This window comes from Stegostoma tigrinum, chromosome 7, assembly GCF_030684315.1.
Source record: "Stegostoma tigrinum isolate sSteTig4 chromosome 7, sSteTig4.hap1, whole genome shotgun sequence".
Lineage (NCBI taxonomy): Eukaryota > Metazoa > Chordata > Chondrichthyes > Orectolobiformes > Stegostomatidae > Stegostoma > Stegostoma tigrinum.
The window spans coordinates 58,467,609-58,484,491 of NC_081360.1; the positions used below are offsets into that span (position 1 = coordinate 58,467,609).

The following is a 16,883-nucleotide window of genomic DNA, read 5'->3' on the forward strand; positions in this document are numbered from 1 at the left end:
ATGTAGCATTATATAATGAATACTGTCATTAAAATGTGAATTTAATTTAGCGAGTTTAAATGTATACACTCAGTGGACCTGAGCACCTCAGTGCAGCATTGTTGGAGGTACATTATTTGAATAAGATATTGTGCCATGGTTCCAGATGTTAGATCTCTTCAGATGGGCTCAAAAAGTACAATGTCATTATTGAAAAGAAAAGCAGGGGACATTCTCCTGATATCCAGAAAACTAAAAATATAAAATGGAAACTAGCTATTTGTCTTGTAATAGGACCAGATGGTAGCAATTTGACTGCCATGTTTAGTCAGTTTAACAAATGCGGCAACGCTTATCAAAGATGTGATTTGAGATTTTGGAAGAAGTAATCTAAATATAAATATATTTAGAGAAGAATCCATAAACCCCATGCAATTTAAAATTTAGGTAATTAATAGAGCAGAAAAGGCATTTTAGTGCAGTTCAGGGTTTGAAATTCTCAAATTTAAACTACCATCTAGTGTTGGGAATCTATCCAAAGTCACCCAAGGCTACACATTATCCTGTAGGGTTTTGAGAAGCTGAGATTTTGAATTGTAAGGCTTTGATATTTAAAGCAATAAAAACAATTCAAACTTTGAAACCAAAAAAATTGCCTTCAAACATTGTATATAAATTTAACTTTACAGCTGATAATTTTTATCTGAATACTGAAATATAATGACTTAATTTAAGAATGTAATGAAAAAAAGAAACTGTATTTAGAAATGCTCCTATAATATTGAAAATATGAACCTGCAATATTTACAGCTTTTGTTCTGCTTTCTTTTTGCTTCAGTATTAAAAACATTATTTCTTACAGGAGATCACGAGTCTACTTCCGTTCCTCAAAATTTCTCTGGATGGTTTTCCAGACAGTGAAGATATTAACTGGGATCTGAATTCATACATCCATCACAGAATTAACAGGAGTCATGGAATACTGAGTAATATCTCTTTGAGTGGAAAAACTGACACTGTCACAGTGAGCAGAGTCAGCAATCATCTTGTCATGCGTAGCCAAGGATCTTACCTGTATTTGAAGTTGACCCTGGATTTGTTTGAAAAGGGTCATTTGGTTATTAAGAGTGCAAGTTACAAGGTAGTTCCAGTGTCCCTTTCTGAATTGTATCTGCTGCAATGTAACATGAAGTTTCGAACACATACTTCATTTGCAAAAGCTCTTCCTGTGTTGAATGTGGCCTTGGCATCCCTTCATCCACTGACAGATGAGCAGATTTTCCAAGCAATAAATGCTGGCTTTGTGAAGGGTGACTTGGCGTGGGAGGACTTCCAGCAGATAATGGAGAGCCTTTCATGTTTCTTGATCAGACGAAGGGATAAGACTCGAATGTTTTGCCATCCATCCTTCAGGGAGTGGCTTGTTTGGAGAGCTGATGGTGAAAGTCTGGACTTTCTTTGTGACCCAAGGTTGGTGCATTTGAATTTTAAGCAACTCTTATGTGTTTGATTTACAATGGAAGATATACTTGGATTTTTTTTATCCATTTATTTCAAGCAAACTCGCCTTTCTTCTTGACTCTGGATTAATGAAAATTAATTCATTGCCATACAGCAAAAATTAGAACTTTTAAAAAAAGTTTTAATGTTGAAATGTATTTCTCGTAATGAAGGAAAGCATGATTTTAATTATTTTTTTGAATGGAGGCTTCCTTTGACCAATATACATGTCTTTGGCTCTGGGTCAGTTATTTGTATACTTACCTGAGTTAGAATACTTTTTTCTTTGCAATTGCCATTGGGACCGTGTATTAGAAATTCAGGTCCATTTAAGTGTCAAACAGAACAATTCCAGAGTTGCTTGAAAGCCAGTGATTATCATTGGGCTTTGTGCTTTAAGAGTTAGGTTCTTTAGGGCTGTTTAGCCGTGTCACAGTAGTATCCCTACCTCTGGAGCAGGAGGTTCAGTTGTAAGTCCAGCCTGCTCCAGAGGCTTCTATCAATGTCTTCGAACAGCTTGCTCTTTCAAAAAAGGTTGGGTTAGAAGAGATTAATTGGGCTGAACTGTGGATTTGCAGTAAAACTCTTGTAAAGCTAAATCTTCTGTTACTTAGTCCATCAAATGAGTGTTAGTCTGTTAAACATCCTTGACAAAAAAACATCTCTAGGCTGACACTCCTGTGCAATATTGAGAGAGTATGGTGGCTTCTGAGAAGCGTTTCACAACATCATCCAAAGATGCCTCGCTAATTTTTGGGTATACCAATGATGCACGGTTCCTTCCCGTCACCAGATATCTGAGCTCCTCAACTTCTGTTAAATTGTCAAATCCATCCCATCCCGAGTTGATGTGCCAAATACTCATCCATGCCTTTGTTATCGACTTATTTCACAAATTGTCATTCACCCAGTACCCCTTTGTTCACTTATCAACATTCTCATTATTTATCCTTGTTGTTACATCCCTCCTTCCTCCTTTGTTTCTGAAATTCCCTTTAGTCCTACTGCTTTCTGATGTGCATTCATTTAATTTTGGTTTCTTGTGCATTCCCAGTTTGTGACCATGTGTTAGGCTGCTTATGCCCTATTTTTTGGGAATTCTGTTTCTAAATCCCTTAGCCTCTATTTCATCCATTAAAGCGTTCCTCAAAATCTACTACTTGGACCTAATACCTGGTCATCTGATCTAATGCCTTTTGTGTTTCAAGGTTCAGGTTTTGCTTTAAATGCTGCTTTTAAGCACATTTTGTAATGTTAATGGAAGTATATGCAAGTTGTGCTTCTACAGAAAACCTTGCTGCCTCATCCCAGATTTCCAGCTGTTTAATGGAAAATAAAATATATTTTGTTGCTTGAAGCAAGACACTGTTAAACAGATGTATGTAGCTTTTATATTTGCCAAAGAAAATCAAATGGTCGCAACAATTTAAGACGTAGTCATGTCAGGGAATGTGAAACTCTGGGTCCATTGAAGTATGCCAATAATATTTTACAAAAGCAAAATACTGTGGATTTGGGAATATGAATTGAATAAAATCATTTATTGGCACATGTATTCAGTATAAAACAGTGAAAAGCGTGTACTGTCACCATGCATAGGTGCCATTCATCTTAGAATCCAACTTTTCCTTCTCCGCTGCTACAGTCCCGCTCTGGGCTGTATTAGCCCGTGCCATACTGCAGCCAGAGTCCTGCATTGGGCTACACTAGCCCATGCTATGCCATTACAAGAGTTCCTGTTCCAAGTCAGACCAGCTCACGCCATGCCATTGCCAAGGGCCCACTCCACATAGAAGTAAGAGTCCCACTCCAGGCTTCACAAGCTAGCCCACTCTATAGCCAAGCTGCTTCTGAAGATGCAGCTGCCAATCTGTTGCTCAGGATAAAGAAACAAATAATGAAAGCTTGTCAGAAAAGCATGGCAATAATCATGGTAAGCGATGGTAGTCTTGATGAGTTCAGAAGATGGTTTACAAAATACTTTCTTAGAACAGCACATTCTGGAGCTGACAGAGATCAATATAGTACTAGACCTGGTATTGTGAAATGAGATAAAATTAATGAATTAACTCATAATGAAGTTTCTAGGTAGAAACAACCATAATATGATTGAATTTTATACTCAATTTGAAGGAGAGAGAAGTAGATCTGAGACATTTTTTAAAAAAAATTAGTTGGGGCAATTGTGAGGCCATGAAAACAGACTTGTTAAAGTGAATTGACAAAATAAATTAACAGGTCAATAGAGATACAGTGGCAAATATTTAGAGATATTTCAGAATATACAGAATAGGAAGGGCCACCACACCCAAAACGTTAGCCCTTTTTTATTCTTTCACAGACACTGCCAGAGCTTTTCCAGCAACTTTGTTTTTGTTCCTGATTTACAGAATCTGCAGTTCTTTTGGTTTTTATTTTTCCAAAATAGGTACGTTTCAATGAGTAAGAAAATGTCCAAGGGATGGACGCATTCTCTATACTCAACTAAAAATGTTAAAGGGGTTTCAAACAAAAAGCAAAAGCATGTAATACTGCAAACAAGTTGCAAGTCAGAAGTTTGGAGCGAATGTAAAACCAACTAAAGAGTAACCAATGAAAGGGGAGAAGTAGATCACAAGTAAAAGCTAGTTAGAAATGTAAAAACAGATCGTAGGACTATGTTTAAATAATGCAAGTAGCAGAATGTTAATAAAATGAGCAATGGACCTAACTGTAGAAAGTTAGACTGGAGAATGGAAAATATTGAAATGATGGATGAATAGGAATTTTGCATCCATCTTCACCATAGAAGATTTGGTAATATCCCAGGAGCTTTGATAAATCAGGAAATGCAAGGGAGGAAGGAACTCAGAAAAGTTCCAATAACCAGAAATAGTACTGAATATGTTATAGGAGCTTAGAAGACACTTACTTCTGTCATATAAGATAATAAAATGTGAGGCTGGATGAACTTCTATCATGTGTTGAACTTGATATGTATATATTTTATACATGAAAGCCTCCCCTTTCAACCTCACCCCATATCTCTTGCCTGATGGTAAACTCACCACCAACTTTCTCTTTAATAGTCATACAGCACAGAAACAGGCCCTTCAGTCCAACCAGTCCATGCCTGAACAAACTAAACAACCCGTCCCACCTGCCTGCTCCTGGCCCATATCTCTCCAAACCATTCCTGTTCATGTCTTTTAAATATTGTAATTGTATCAGCATCCACCATTTCCTCAGGAAGTTCATTTCACATGTGAATTGAATGCATTTTTTAAAAAAAAATTGCCCCTCTTGTCTTTTCTAAATTTCAGTCTCTACTTTCATGTTGAAAATGTGTGCCATAGTCTTGTAACTTCCCATCTTGGGAAAAGACAACTACCGTTAACTATCTGTACCTCTCATTATTTTATAAACCACTTTCAGCTCACCTTTCAACCTCCTATGCACCAGTGAAAAAGAGCCCAGGGCTTTCTTTATAACTCAGACCTTCCATACGTGGCAGCATCTTGGTAAATTTCTTCTGAAGCCCAGCTTAATAATATCCTACTTATTATTGGCTGACCAGAACTAGACACAGAAAAGCCTTGCCAACGTACTGTACAGCCTCAATATGACTTTCCAACTTGTATACTCAAAAGGGCTGAACAATGAAGGCAAGTGTGCAAGATGCTAATTTAACCATCCTATCATAAGCTTCAAAGATTTTTAGCTCAGGTTGAGGTTCTGGATGTGAGTTTCCTCGCTGAGCTGGAAGGTTAGTTTTCAGACGTTTGGTCACCATTCTAGGTAACATCATCAGTGAGCCTCCGACGAAGCACTGGTGTTATGTCCCGCATTCTATTTATCTGGTTAGGTTTCCTTGGGTTGGTGATGTCATTTCCTGTTCTTTTTCTCAGGGGATGGTAGATTGGCTCCAAATCAATGTGTTTGTTGATGGAGTTCCGGTTGGAATGCCATGCTTCTAGGAGTTCTCGTGCGTGTCTCTGTTTGGCTTGTCCGAGGATGGATGTGTTGTCCCAATCAAAGTGGTGTACTTCCTCATCTGTATGCAAGGATACGAGTGATAGTGGGTCATGTCGTTGACCCACATGACCCGTATCCGGACATACAGATGAGGAAGTACACCACTTTGATTGGGACAACACATCCATCCTCGGACAAGCCAAACAGAGACACGCACGAGAACTCCTAGAAGCATGGCATTCCAACCGGAACTCCATCAACAAACACATTGATTTGGAGCCAATCTACCATCCCCTGAGAAAAAGAACAGGAAATGACATCACCAACCCAAGGAAACCTAACCAGATAAATAGAATGCGGGACATAACACCAGTGCTTCGTCGGAGGCTCACTGATGATGTTACCTAGAACGGTGACGAAACGTCTGAAAACTAACCTTACAGCTCAGCGAGCAAACTCACATTCAGAGCTTCAAAGAATTGTGTACCTGCAACCCTAGGTGTCTGTTCTACAGCACGACCCAAGGCCCTATTATTCGTTGTATAAGCCCCATCCTTGTTTGTTGTACCAAAATAGAGTACCTTGCATTTATCCAGATTGAGCTCAGTCTGCCATTTTTCAACCCAGTGACTCATTTGATCAAGATGCCTTCAGAATTTGAGCTGCCTCAGACTGTGGTTCTCTGGGACTTTGGACAACTCTTTCATGCAGAAAATATGTTTGTGTTGTGTGGAATTTTTCTAATTGCCCAAGTGAAAATGAAGAGCAAATTTTCAGATTGATCAAGATAATTATAGTAATATTATTGCTGTATGAGAGTTTAGTGTGACTCATTGTAAGCAGCAAGTTGTGAATAAGTGGACAAGCGAGTGAAGAATATTTACTGTAAGCAGTATTCTTGAATACTTAAAGAACTGATGCATTATTTGATCAAATTATAAATACTTATAATAAAGTTAACACACTGTGAGGTGAACCACTATGTGCAAAATTACATACGCCCAGGGTTCACATGCCTGTCAACCACTGATCATCACCCTGACAATCACTGTTGCATTTGTGAAAGAGAAGGTATACAAGTTAATGTTGCTAGTAATTTTGCTGAATGTCTGAACATACAATATCAAGGCCTGTGAAATATGTATCAAAATCTTTGTTTTATTAATGCATTCAATCTAATTGTTAGATTAATTTGCAGCCATTGTTAAGCAAGCGCTATACAAAATTAAATTAAACACGATTAGTTTTTTCAAAATGCCATTTTACTAATGCTTAATAAATTTAATTATGTCAACAGATTCCCCTGCTAAATGAGCTCATTTTCTCACATGTATATTTTAATAGTTTGCAATAACTAGCCTAAGAATTTTTATTTGCCTTGTCCTGATAGATAATTTGTGCCCTGCACCTTCAAGTTTAATCTTAGAAAAAAAAATAGAAATGGTTTTGGAAAATGCCTTGTAGAAGGATCATAATGTCAATCTACTGTTTCTGTTCCTTGTTTCATCTACTCTGCAAATACATATGTGCATGTGCCTATGGATTATGGCAGCCATTTTTAATGATAGAACGTTGTCTGCTGCATTCGGGACACACATTTCATTTGTGCGGGTATCTTTTAAAGTGGAAAAATTCTCCAAAGCAATTGGTATAATTTTTAAAAAATGCACTCTGAGCTGCAAGTCAAAGTATTAGGAGCTTTAACTGTTTCTGATTCAATGTTTTCAAAATACTGTAGCTGCAAGATTGAACAGGTTGATTCTGATGGTTGATGAGTATAGAATAAGGATGTCAGATTAACTGAGATTTAGAACAGTAGGCTAAAGCATTTTTAAACTGAGGATTATGAGGACTGTGGAATGCATTTTGAGAGATTAAAATAAAAAAGCTGTCAATATTTAACAATAGAGGACAGAAAAGGGTGAGGAATGACATCAAGTTGAAGAGATAGGATTAGGACTACTGATGAACAAAGTGGGCTGGATAAATTTAATAGAGATAATAAGAACTGCAATGCTGGAGAATCTGAGATTACAAGGTGTGGAGCTGGATGAACACAGCAGGCTAAGCAGCATCTTAGGAGCAGGAAAGCTGACGTTTCGGATCTAGACGCTTCTTTACCCTTGCTTGACCTGCTGGATAAATTGAATAACCTGTTTCACTCTGAGATATCTGCTGTTTGTGTTCCATGTATGCAATTGTTCAGACATATATGTCTCAATAACCTAATGCTTGTATGTGCTCACCTACATGCTATATAAGGTATGTGTATTTGAGTGAGTTATAGAGTCATACAGCACAGACACGGACCCTTCAGCTCAAGTTATCCATGCAGACCAGGTTTCCTAAATTGAACTTTTCGCAATTGCCTGCATTTGGGCTGTATCCCTATAAACTTTTCCTATCCCTGTACCTGTCCAGTTGTGTTTTACATGTTGTAACTATAGTTTTCACTACTATTTCCATTGGCAGCTTGTTCTGTATATGCACCACCCTTCGTGTGGAAGAAGTTGCCAGTTAGATACCTTTTTTAAATCTTGCTCCTCTCACCTTAAACCTATATCCTTTAGTTTTGGACTCCCTACCCCAGGAAAAGATCCTGGCTATTCACCATATTTACGCTTCTCGTAATTTTGTAAACCTCTATAAGGTCGCTCCTTGGCCTCCTACGCTCCTAGGAAAAAATTCCCAGCCTATCCAGCCTCCTCTTATACCTGAAATCCTCCAGTGTCAATAACATCCTTATTGATTTTTTGGTTTTTTTTGCACACTTTTTACAGCTTAATAACATCCTTGCTATAGCAGGGCTAGCTCTCCCTGGATCCCAATGTAATCCAGCATTGCCATCCAGAACCTGTCGAAGGTTGTTGCTAAAGTCCATACAGACAACATCTATGACTCTGCCTTCATCTATTTTGTTTGTTGTCTCTTCAAAAAAAACTCATTCAAGCTTGTGTGACACAATTTTCCATGCACAAAGCCATGCTGACTATACCTAATCAGTCTTTGCCTTTCAAAGGAATATAAGAAGTAGCAGGAATAGGGCATCTGACCTATTGAGCCTGTTCCACCATTGAATAAGGTTATGGCTAATCTCTTTGTGGCCTCCACTTACCTGCCCATTCACCATAATTCTCAATTCCTTTTCTGTTCAAAAATCAATTTATCTTTGCCTTATAAACATTTAAGGCAGTAGCCTCAACTGATTCATTCAACAGAGAATTCCACAGATTGACACCTTTTTGGGTTGAGACGCTCCTTCTCAATTCAGTCCTAAATCTGCTTCCTCTTACTTTGAGGCTATATCCATGAGTTCTAATTTCACCTGTCAGTGGAAACAACCTCCTGCTTTTATTTTATCTATTCCCTTCATAGTTTTATGTTTCTATAAGATCCCCTCCCACCTCTCCATTCTTCTAAATTCCAATGATTATAGTCCCAGTCTACCCAATCTCTGCTCATAGGACACCCCTCTTAAGTCTGCAGTCAACCTAGTGAACCTCCTCTGCAGCCCCTCTTTTCTCGAGTAAGGAGACTAAAAACTGTGCTCAGTACTCGAAATGTGGCTTCATCTACGCCCTATACAGCTGCAGCATAATCTCCCATCTACCTCGTTATTTAAACAGTGGCGTCTTAATCTGCTGGAACCTTCCCCCGAGTCCAGCAAATTTTGGTAAATTATCGTGAGTGCATTTGCTATTTCCTCTGTCATCTTTCTTAGCATGTGTTCCATCAGGGCCAAGAGACTTTTTGTCTACTTTTTGTCCTGTTAGCTTGCCCAGCGCTACCAGTTTAGTGCTGATGGTTGTTTCTAAGTCCTCACCGACCATTGCCATCTTGTCATCGATTATTGGCATGTCATTTGTGTCTTCCACTGTGAGGACCAACACAAAATACCTGTACAACACTTAGGCCATTTATCATCATTAAATCCCCTTTCTCATCCTCTAAATGAGCAGTGTTTGCCTGAGCCACACTCTTTCTTTTCATATATTTGCAGAAACATTATAATCCAAGTTAGTTTACTCTTATAATCTATTTTATTCTTCTTCTTAGCTTTTTTCCTGGCTTTCTGTTGACCTTTTAAAGATTTCCAAACTCCTTAGTTTCAAATGCAAGCATATCCTGTCTCAAGATTCCCTCTACTTAACATCATAACCACCGCTGATGTCAGGCTCACCAGTCTGTAGTTCCTTTTGGCTTTTCCTAAAATAAAACACACCGACATTAGCCACCCTCCAGTCTTTCGGCACCTCACACATTGATGCTACGAATATATCTGCTAGTGACCCCACAAGATTTTCCCAGCTTCCCACAATATCCTGGGATACCCTTGATAAGGTCCTGGGAATTTATCTACCTTTATGCATTTTATAACCTCCAGTGCCGCCTCTTCAGTAATGTGGACTTGTTTCAAGACATCACTATTTATTTCCCCGAGTTCCCTAGCTTCCATGTCTTTCTGAGGAGATTCTGGAGGTGTTAATGATCTTTCAGGTATTGCTGGAGTAAGTGAGAGTCCCAGAGGACTGGAGAATGTCTGATGTAATACCCCTTTTTAAGAAAGGAGCGAGACAGAATTTGGAAAATTACAGACTGGTTAGCTTGACCTCGATTGTTGCTAAGATTTTAGAGTTCCTTATTAAAGATGAGATTGCACAGTACTTGGAAGTACATGGAAAAATAAGATTGAGTCAGAGATAATGGGAACTGCAGATGCTGAAGAATCCAAGATAACAAAGTGTGAAGCTGGATGAACACAGGCCAAGCAGCATCTCAGGAGCACAAAAGCTGACGTTTCGGGCCTAGACCCTTCATCAGAGGCTCTAGGCCCGAAACGTCAGCTTTTGTGCTCCTGAGATGCTGCTTGGCCTGCTGTGTTCATCCAGCTTCACACTTTGTCATCGAAGATTGAGTCAGCATGGTTTTAACAAGGGAAGATCACGCCTGATAAATCTGTTAGGATTCTTTCAGGAGGTAACAAGCAAGTTCAGTAAAAGAATACCAGTGAACATGACCTGTTTGGATTTCCAGAAGGCCATTGACCAAGTACCATTCAGGAGGTAGGTGAATAAGATAAGAGCGGATGGTGTTCGGGACAAGGTATTGACATGTATAGAGGACTGGCTGACTGGTCGAATGCAGAGAATTGGTCTTTCTCGGGATGGTAACTAATGTAGTTCTACAAAAGTCATTGTTTGGACTAAAACTATTTATGTTATATGATAATGATGATCTGGATGAAGGAATTGAAGGCAGAAAGGTAGGTGAACAAGGAAATAGTATGGAGATAGGGAAGCTGCAGAAGGACATGGAAAAGCAAGGAGAGTAGGCTCAGAAATGGCATATAGAATACAATGTGGCAAAATATGAAGTTATGCATTTTAGTAGGAAGAATAGAGGTGTATTTTCTAAATGGGGAAAGGCTTTGGAAATCTAAGGCACAAAGGGACTTGAGTCTCAGTACTGAATTCTCTTAAGGTTAACATGCAGGTTCAGTTAGCAGTTAGGAAGGCAAATGCAATGGTAGCGTTCGTTTCAAGAAGGCAGAAACAGGAGTTGAGATGTAGTGCTGAGGCTGGAAGAGGCTCTGATAAGACTGCATTTGGAATATTGAGTAATTTTGAGTTGGATACCTAAGGAAAAAGTGTGCTAATCTTGGAGGGGATGCAAAGGAGCTTTACAATAATGATCTCAAGGATGAAGGACTTGTTATATGAGGAGCTGTTGAGGACCCTGCGTCTGTACACCGGGTTTAGAAGGTTGAGAGGGATTTCATAAAAACTTAAAGTATTCAGAGACTTTGGATAGAGGGGGCAATGAGAAAATGTTTTCACCAGGAGGAGATACCAAGATGTGAGGGCACAGACTTAGAGCGAAGGACAACCCTTTAGAAGTATGGTTAATACGTTTGTACATGCCACCAAAATTGGTGATGTAGAGGACAACAAAGGAGGTTATCTCAGATTTCAACAGGACTTTGATCAGATGGACAAATGGGCCGAGGAGTGGCAGATAGAGTTTAATTTAGATAAATGTGAGGTGCTGCATTTTGATAAAGGAAATCAGGGCAGGATATATACACTTAGTAGTAAGGTCCTGGGGAGTGTTGTCAAACAAAGAGACCTTGGGTTGCAGATTCATTATTCCTTGAAAGTGGAGTTGCAGGTAGACAGGGTAGTGAAGAAGGCATGTAGTATGCTTGCCTTTACTGGTCTGTGCATTGTAGAAATTAGGAGGACTTGGGGCTGTACAGGATATTGATTAGGACACTTTGAATACTGTGTTAATTTTGGCCTCCCTGATATAGGAAAGGGTTCAGAAAAGATTTACAAGCATGTTGCCAGGGTTGAAGGGTTTGAGCTATAGGGCGCAGCTGAATAGGCTGTGGCTATTTTCCCTGGAGGATACTGGGTGACTTACTAAAAATTCTTTAAGTTGATGAAGGTGTCGTTGGCTAGGTGAGTATTTATTACCCATCCCTAATTATCCAGAAGGAAATTAAGAGTCAACCACATTGGTGGGTCAAGAGTCACGTGTAGCCCAGACCAGATACGGATGGCAGTTTCATTCCTTAAAGGACATTAGTGATCCAGGTATGTTTTTCCAACAATCAACAATAGTTTCATGGTCCTCAATGGACTTGTATTTCCAGATTTTTATTGAATTCAAAGTCCACCATCTGCCATAGTAGGAATCAAACCCAGGTCCTGAGAACATTGTCTGGGTCTCTGAATTAACAGCCCAAAGACAACATAGGTAGGCCACTACCTCCCCCATAGCTGAAAGCCTCCAACCTCGGCAAAGTCCTTGTAAATCATCTCTCGGTATTATGGATGCATAAGATTGTGATGCACTTGCAAAAGAGGACCTGGAGTTCTATTCTACTTGGAAGATCCTATCAGCATTAGCAAATCTCTGAAGATCTGAGGAATACTGCAAAGATTAACAGTTCTCTCAATCACTGAGAGAGGAATAAGATGGGAGTATTGTGAAGTTATTCTGCGTTTGTGAACACTCCAGGAATAGAAATGAAGGAAAGAGTGGCAGTTTTGTTTGTAGTACTGCATCATTTGCTGGAAAATGAAAGGAATAAGGAGACAGGCTTAACAGTATTACGAGAGGGAGAATATGACATAAGGTGACCTTGCCATCTCTTTGGTCTGACAGGTGCTCCACTTGTTAGATCATCTAAAACTTTTTCTCTGGAACATCAGCCAACACTAATCATTATTTTTGCTGACTTTTTTATACATAAAAGTTATTGATTATATGCACAAAGTCTTTAAATAGTTTTTAATAAACACAAGTTTCCATTGACACAATCAGACCTCAAATTTTAAAAATAATTTCAGGTACTGAGATCAAAGAAATAGCCTTCAACTTCAAAATCTTAAATTATTTATTTCATTGAAATTGAAACCTAAATGATGAAGAGATGAGCTTGTTGATTGGATTAGAGAGCAGCCAAACCAGAGGCGCACAACTCTGTTAGGGTTATGCTTTTTTGAGAAATAAACTAATAACTTACTTTTTTTTCAGAGGCTCTTGAAACTGCAGTATCTCATAACATTGTATCTTAAAATAATAATATTACCATTCTTTATCCATATATTTGCAGATGTAAAATAGATTGTCCTTAGCTGGGGGTAGTTCAAATAATGCTAAGTATATTGTGTTAATTAACAATCAGTTGCAACACTGCAGTCGTAATTCTTTTCTCTTACAGAAGTGGACATGCTCTTATGGCATTCATGTTCTCTCGCCAAGAAGGGAAGCTAAACAGACAGCAAACAGTAGAATTTGGCCATCACATTTTGAAAGCACATATTTTCAAGGTAAGCATTGATCCAATGAGTTATTTTTATGGAAAGAAGAGTAAACTCTTCTACGTTGTGTTCAGATGTTGTATTAAATACCAGATGCATAACTTAAATAGGACTACAGCTTTTAGTTTTTGTGTTTAAGGAACATTTGATGAATCCTTAAAAATATGAAGGTCAAAAGGAATTCTTAAATTTGATAATAGATGCATGAATTATATTTATCATTTTGTTTTTTGAAAGAGTCTGGAGTTCAGACATGTGGACTTCAAGTGACATTTTGGCATTCGTCTGTTTTTCTGAAGGTGTAGAATAATTGGACGAGTCTTGCCATAGCATGATTTTAAACCAACGTGTGTCAGAGACCAAGTCTGAAAGCCTCCGGGAATGTGACAGAAATTTGTTTGTGTTGTGGGGTTTACAACAGGTGGGGGAAAACTAGCTTTGGCAGCATCTTGGATCTTTAGAATCTAGTTCAAAAGCTTTTAGAACTAAACAATACAACGCAGGAACATGCCCTTCAACCCACAATGTTGTGCCAAACATGATGCCAGATTAAACTAAGATAACAAGATGTAGAACTGGATGAACGCAGCAGGCCAAACAGCATCAGAGGAGCAGGAAAGCTGATGTTTTGGGCCTAGACCCTCCAGAATAAACTAATCACTTTTGCCTAGCCATGGTCAATATCCCTCTGTACCTTGTTTATCTAAAAGCCCCTGAAACCACCTACTGTATCTGCCTCCTCCACCACCCTGGCAGTGCATTCCAGGCACCTTCCTAGTCTTTTTTTTAAAAAGAAAACTTGCCCCTTGCTTCTCATTTGAACTTTTGCCCCTTAAATGCATGTCCTGTACTATTAGACATTTCACCTCTTGGGGGGGAAAATATTCTGACCGCCAACCCTATCTATACCTCTCATTTTATAAATTTGTATCAGGTCTCACCTCAGCCTCTGCCACTCCAGAGAAAACAGTCCTAATGGTCCAGCCTGTCCTTTTAGCTCATATCCTCTAAACCAAACCGCATCCTCGTAAACCTTTTCTGCACCATCTCCAAAGCTTCCATATCCTCCTTGTAATGTGGCAACCAGAATTGAATGCACTTCTCTAAATGCAGCCTGACCAAAATTTTATAAAGCTGTCATGTCACTTCCTGATTTTTGTCCTCAATGGCTGGGCTAATAAGGGCGAGCATGCATATGCTTTCTTTACCACTGTATTTACAGTGGCCACTTTCAGGGAGGTATGGACTAGGACCCCAAGATCCCTCTGTACATCAGTGCTTTTAATGGTCCTGCCATTAACTGTGTATTTTCCCTTAATATTTGATTTCCCAAATTGCAACACTTCACACTTGTCTCAAACTCCATATGCCATTTCTCCACCCATGTCTGCAACTGATTTGTATACTGCTGTATCCTTTGGCAAGTTTCTACACTGTCCACAACCGCCTGATCTTTGTGTCGTCTGCAAACTTAATAACCCACCCGTCTACCTTTTCATCAAAATCATTTATACAAATACAAACTGCAGAGGTCCCAGTACAAATCTCTGTGGAACGCCACTAATCACAGATCTCCAGCCTGAATACCACCCTTCCACCACTACCCTGTCTTCCATAGGCAAGCCACCTTGGATCCCATGCATCTTAACCTTCTCGATGAGCCTTTGAAGTTCAGTTCGAAGGAAGTTTGACTGATTTCAGAAGCAATTAAAACCCCTCCGAGAGAAAGATGATTATTCAATGTCCTTAAGGAACTAAGTTATCTTAGTGAAAAGGTAAAGACTGTGAAACGTTTAGACCAAGATTGTTTAGTTAGAAATCTGGATTGCGTGTTTAAAGCTGAGCAAACCTAAGATTTTAGATATGAGTGTCCCAGGAAAAGAGTTCACAGGACTGGACCTGTGAGGAAACAGTTAAGTCAAACCTATAGATTTGGGGGGAAAATGTTTTTCTGGCATTTGAATAACTGAAGTGATACTGTTGGGATAGATGGGATTTTGTTTTTGTTGTATGTTTTGAAATGTTTCCAACTGTGTTATACATAGCTTGGATTGTTTTATTTTCCTTTCTTTTGTGCAATAAGCTTCTGTCATGCCCAGTCGTAACATTAGCTGGGATCATGACAAACGGGGACTTTAAGCTGCGTCTGAACTATCGAATTTGAAAGGAATCTATGGCTGTGTACGAAAAATGGTTATATTGTGGCACTGGACATAAAATGGCTGTGTTGTGAAATTTATTGGCCATGTTTTGAAAATATTTTTGTATAATATGAAGAGTTTACTGGAGGAACATATGACTGTGAAATATTTGGAAGTTATGACTAAGGCTAAACTGAGAGAGTTTAAAAACTAAATTTTTTTTTTAATTCATTCATTCATTCATTGGATGCAGGCATTGGTTTTAACAGTATTTATTGTCCATCTCTCCTTGCCTAGAAGGTGATGTTGAACAACCTTCTTGAATCACTGTAATCCATTTGGTTTAGGTGCACCCTTCAATGCCTTTAGGCAGTAAGTTCCAGGATTTTGACGCAGTGACATTGCAGGAATGGTGATCTATTTTCAAGTTGGGATGATAGATGACTTGAAGGATAGCTTGCCAGTGATGGTGTACTCATGTTTTTGCTGCCTTTGACCATCGAGATGGCAGTGATTGTGGGTTTGAAAGGTGATGTCCAAGGAGTTCTGCCGTGCATCTTGTAGATGGTATAGTCTGCTGCTGTTGAGCTTTGATTATGGATGTAGTGCTTATCAAGTAAGCTCCTTTGTCCTGGATAGTGTCAAGCTTCTTCAGTGCTTGTTGGAATTACACTCATGCAGGTAAACATGTATATTCCATCACACTCCTGACTTGTGCCTCGTAACTTGTAGATAGGTTTTGAGGTGTCAGGAGGTGAATTACACACTGCAGTATTCCCAGCTTCTGGTTTGCTCTTGTAGCCACAGTACTTATATGGCTGGTCCAGTTCGGTTTCTAGTCAGTGGTAATCCCCAGGATGGTTATTGTCAGACACTTGCATGGTGTTAATGTTACGTGCCACTTGTCAGCCAACTCTGGAAGGTGTCCAGGTCTTGCTGCCTTTGGATGTGGACTGCTTCTATATCTGAGTAATCAGGAATGGTGCTGAAATTTGTGCAAATATCAGCAATTGTCCCCACTTCTGACCTTGTGCTGGATGGAGCGGTAGAATTAGTTAAGATACTGTTAGAAATAAATTCAACATTTGAGAAAGAGGAATGTTAAGATTTATGAGGTTGTAGACTTGCTCACTGAGCCAGTGTGTTTGATTGCAAATGTTTCGTTTTCCTGCTAATTAACATCATCAGTGCACCTCTGGTGAAGCATTGGCATTCTTTTCCGCTTGTTATTTATATGCCTTGCTTTGCTGGGATGGCTGGCATCACTTCAGATCTGTTTGTCAGTAGTTTGTATTTCAGGTCCAGTTCAATGTGTTTGTTGATGGAGTTCAGGTTGGAATGCCAGGCCTCTAGAAATTCCCTGTCATGTCTCTGTTTAGCTTTTGCTGTTATGGGCACGGGACTTCCTATAAGCTTGGCACTTCACGAAGAAAGCCATTAATGAACACATAGAAGTCGACCCCATATACACTCCATTGGG

The 16,883-nt window shown here is 39.1% G+C and overlaps 1 protein-coding gene across 8 annotated transcripts in view; it reads left to right on the forward strand.

Annotated features, from left to right (window-relative positions):
- LOC125453905 (protein TANC1-like) overlaps positions 1-16,883 on the forward strand; it is a 188,527-nt gene that overhangs the window by 117,271 nt on the left and 54,373 nt on the right. For all 8 annotated transcript variants that reach the window (XM_048534037.2, XM_048534045.2, XM_048534040.2 and 5 more), the window contains 2 exons: positions 842-1,449; positions 13,163-13,271. In XM_048534037.2, the coding sequence (XP_048389994.2) occupies positions 842-1,449; positions 13,163-13,271 (717 nt within the window). The remainder of the gene's footprint in view (positions 1-841; positions 1,450-13,162; positions 13,272-16,883) is intronic.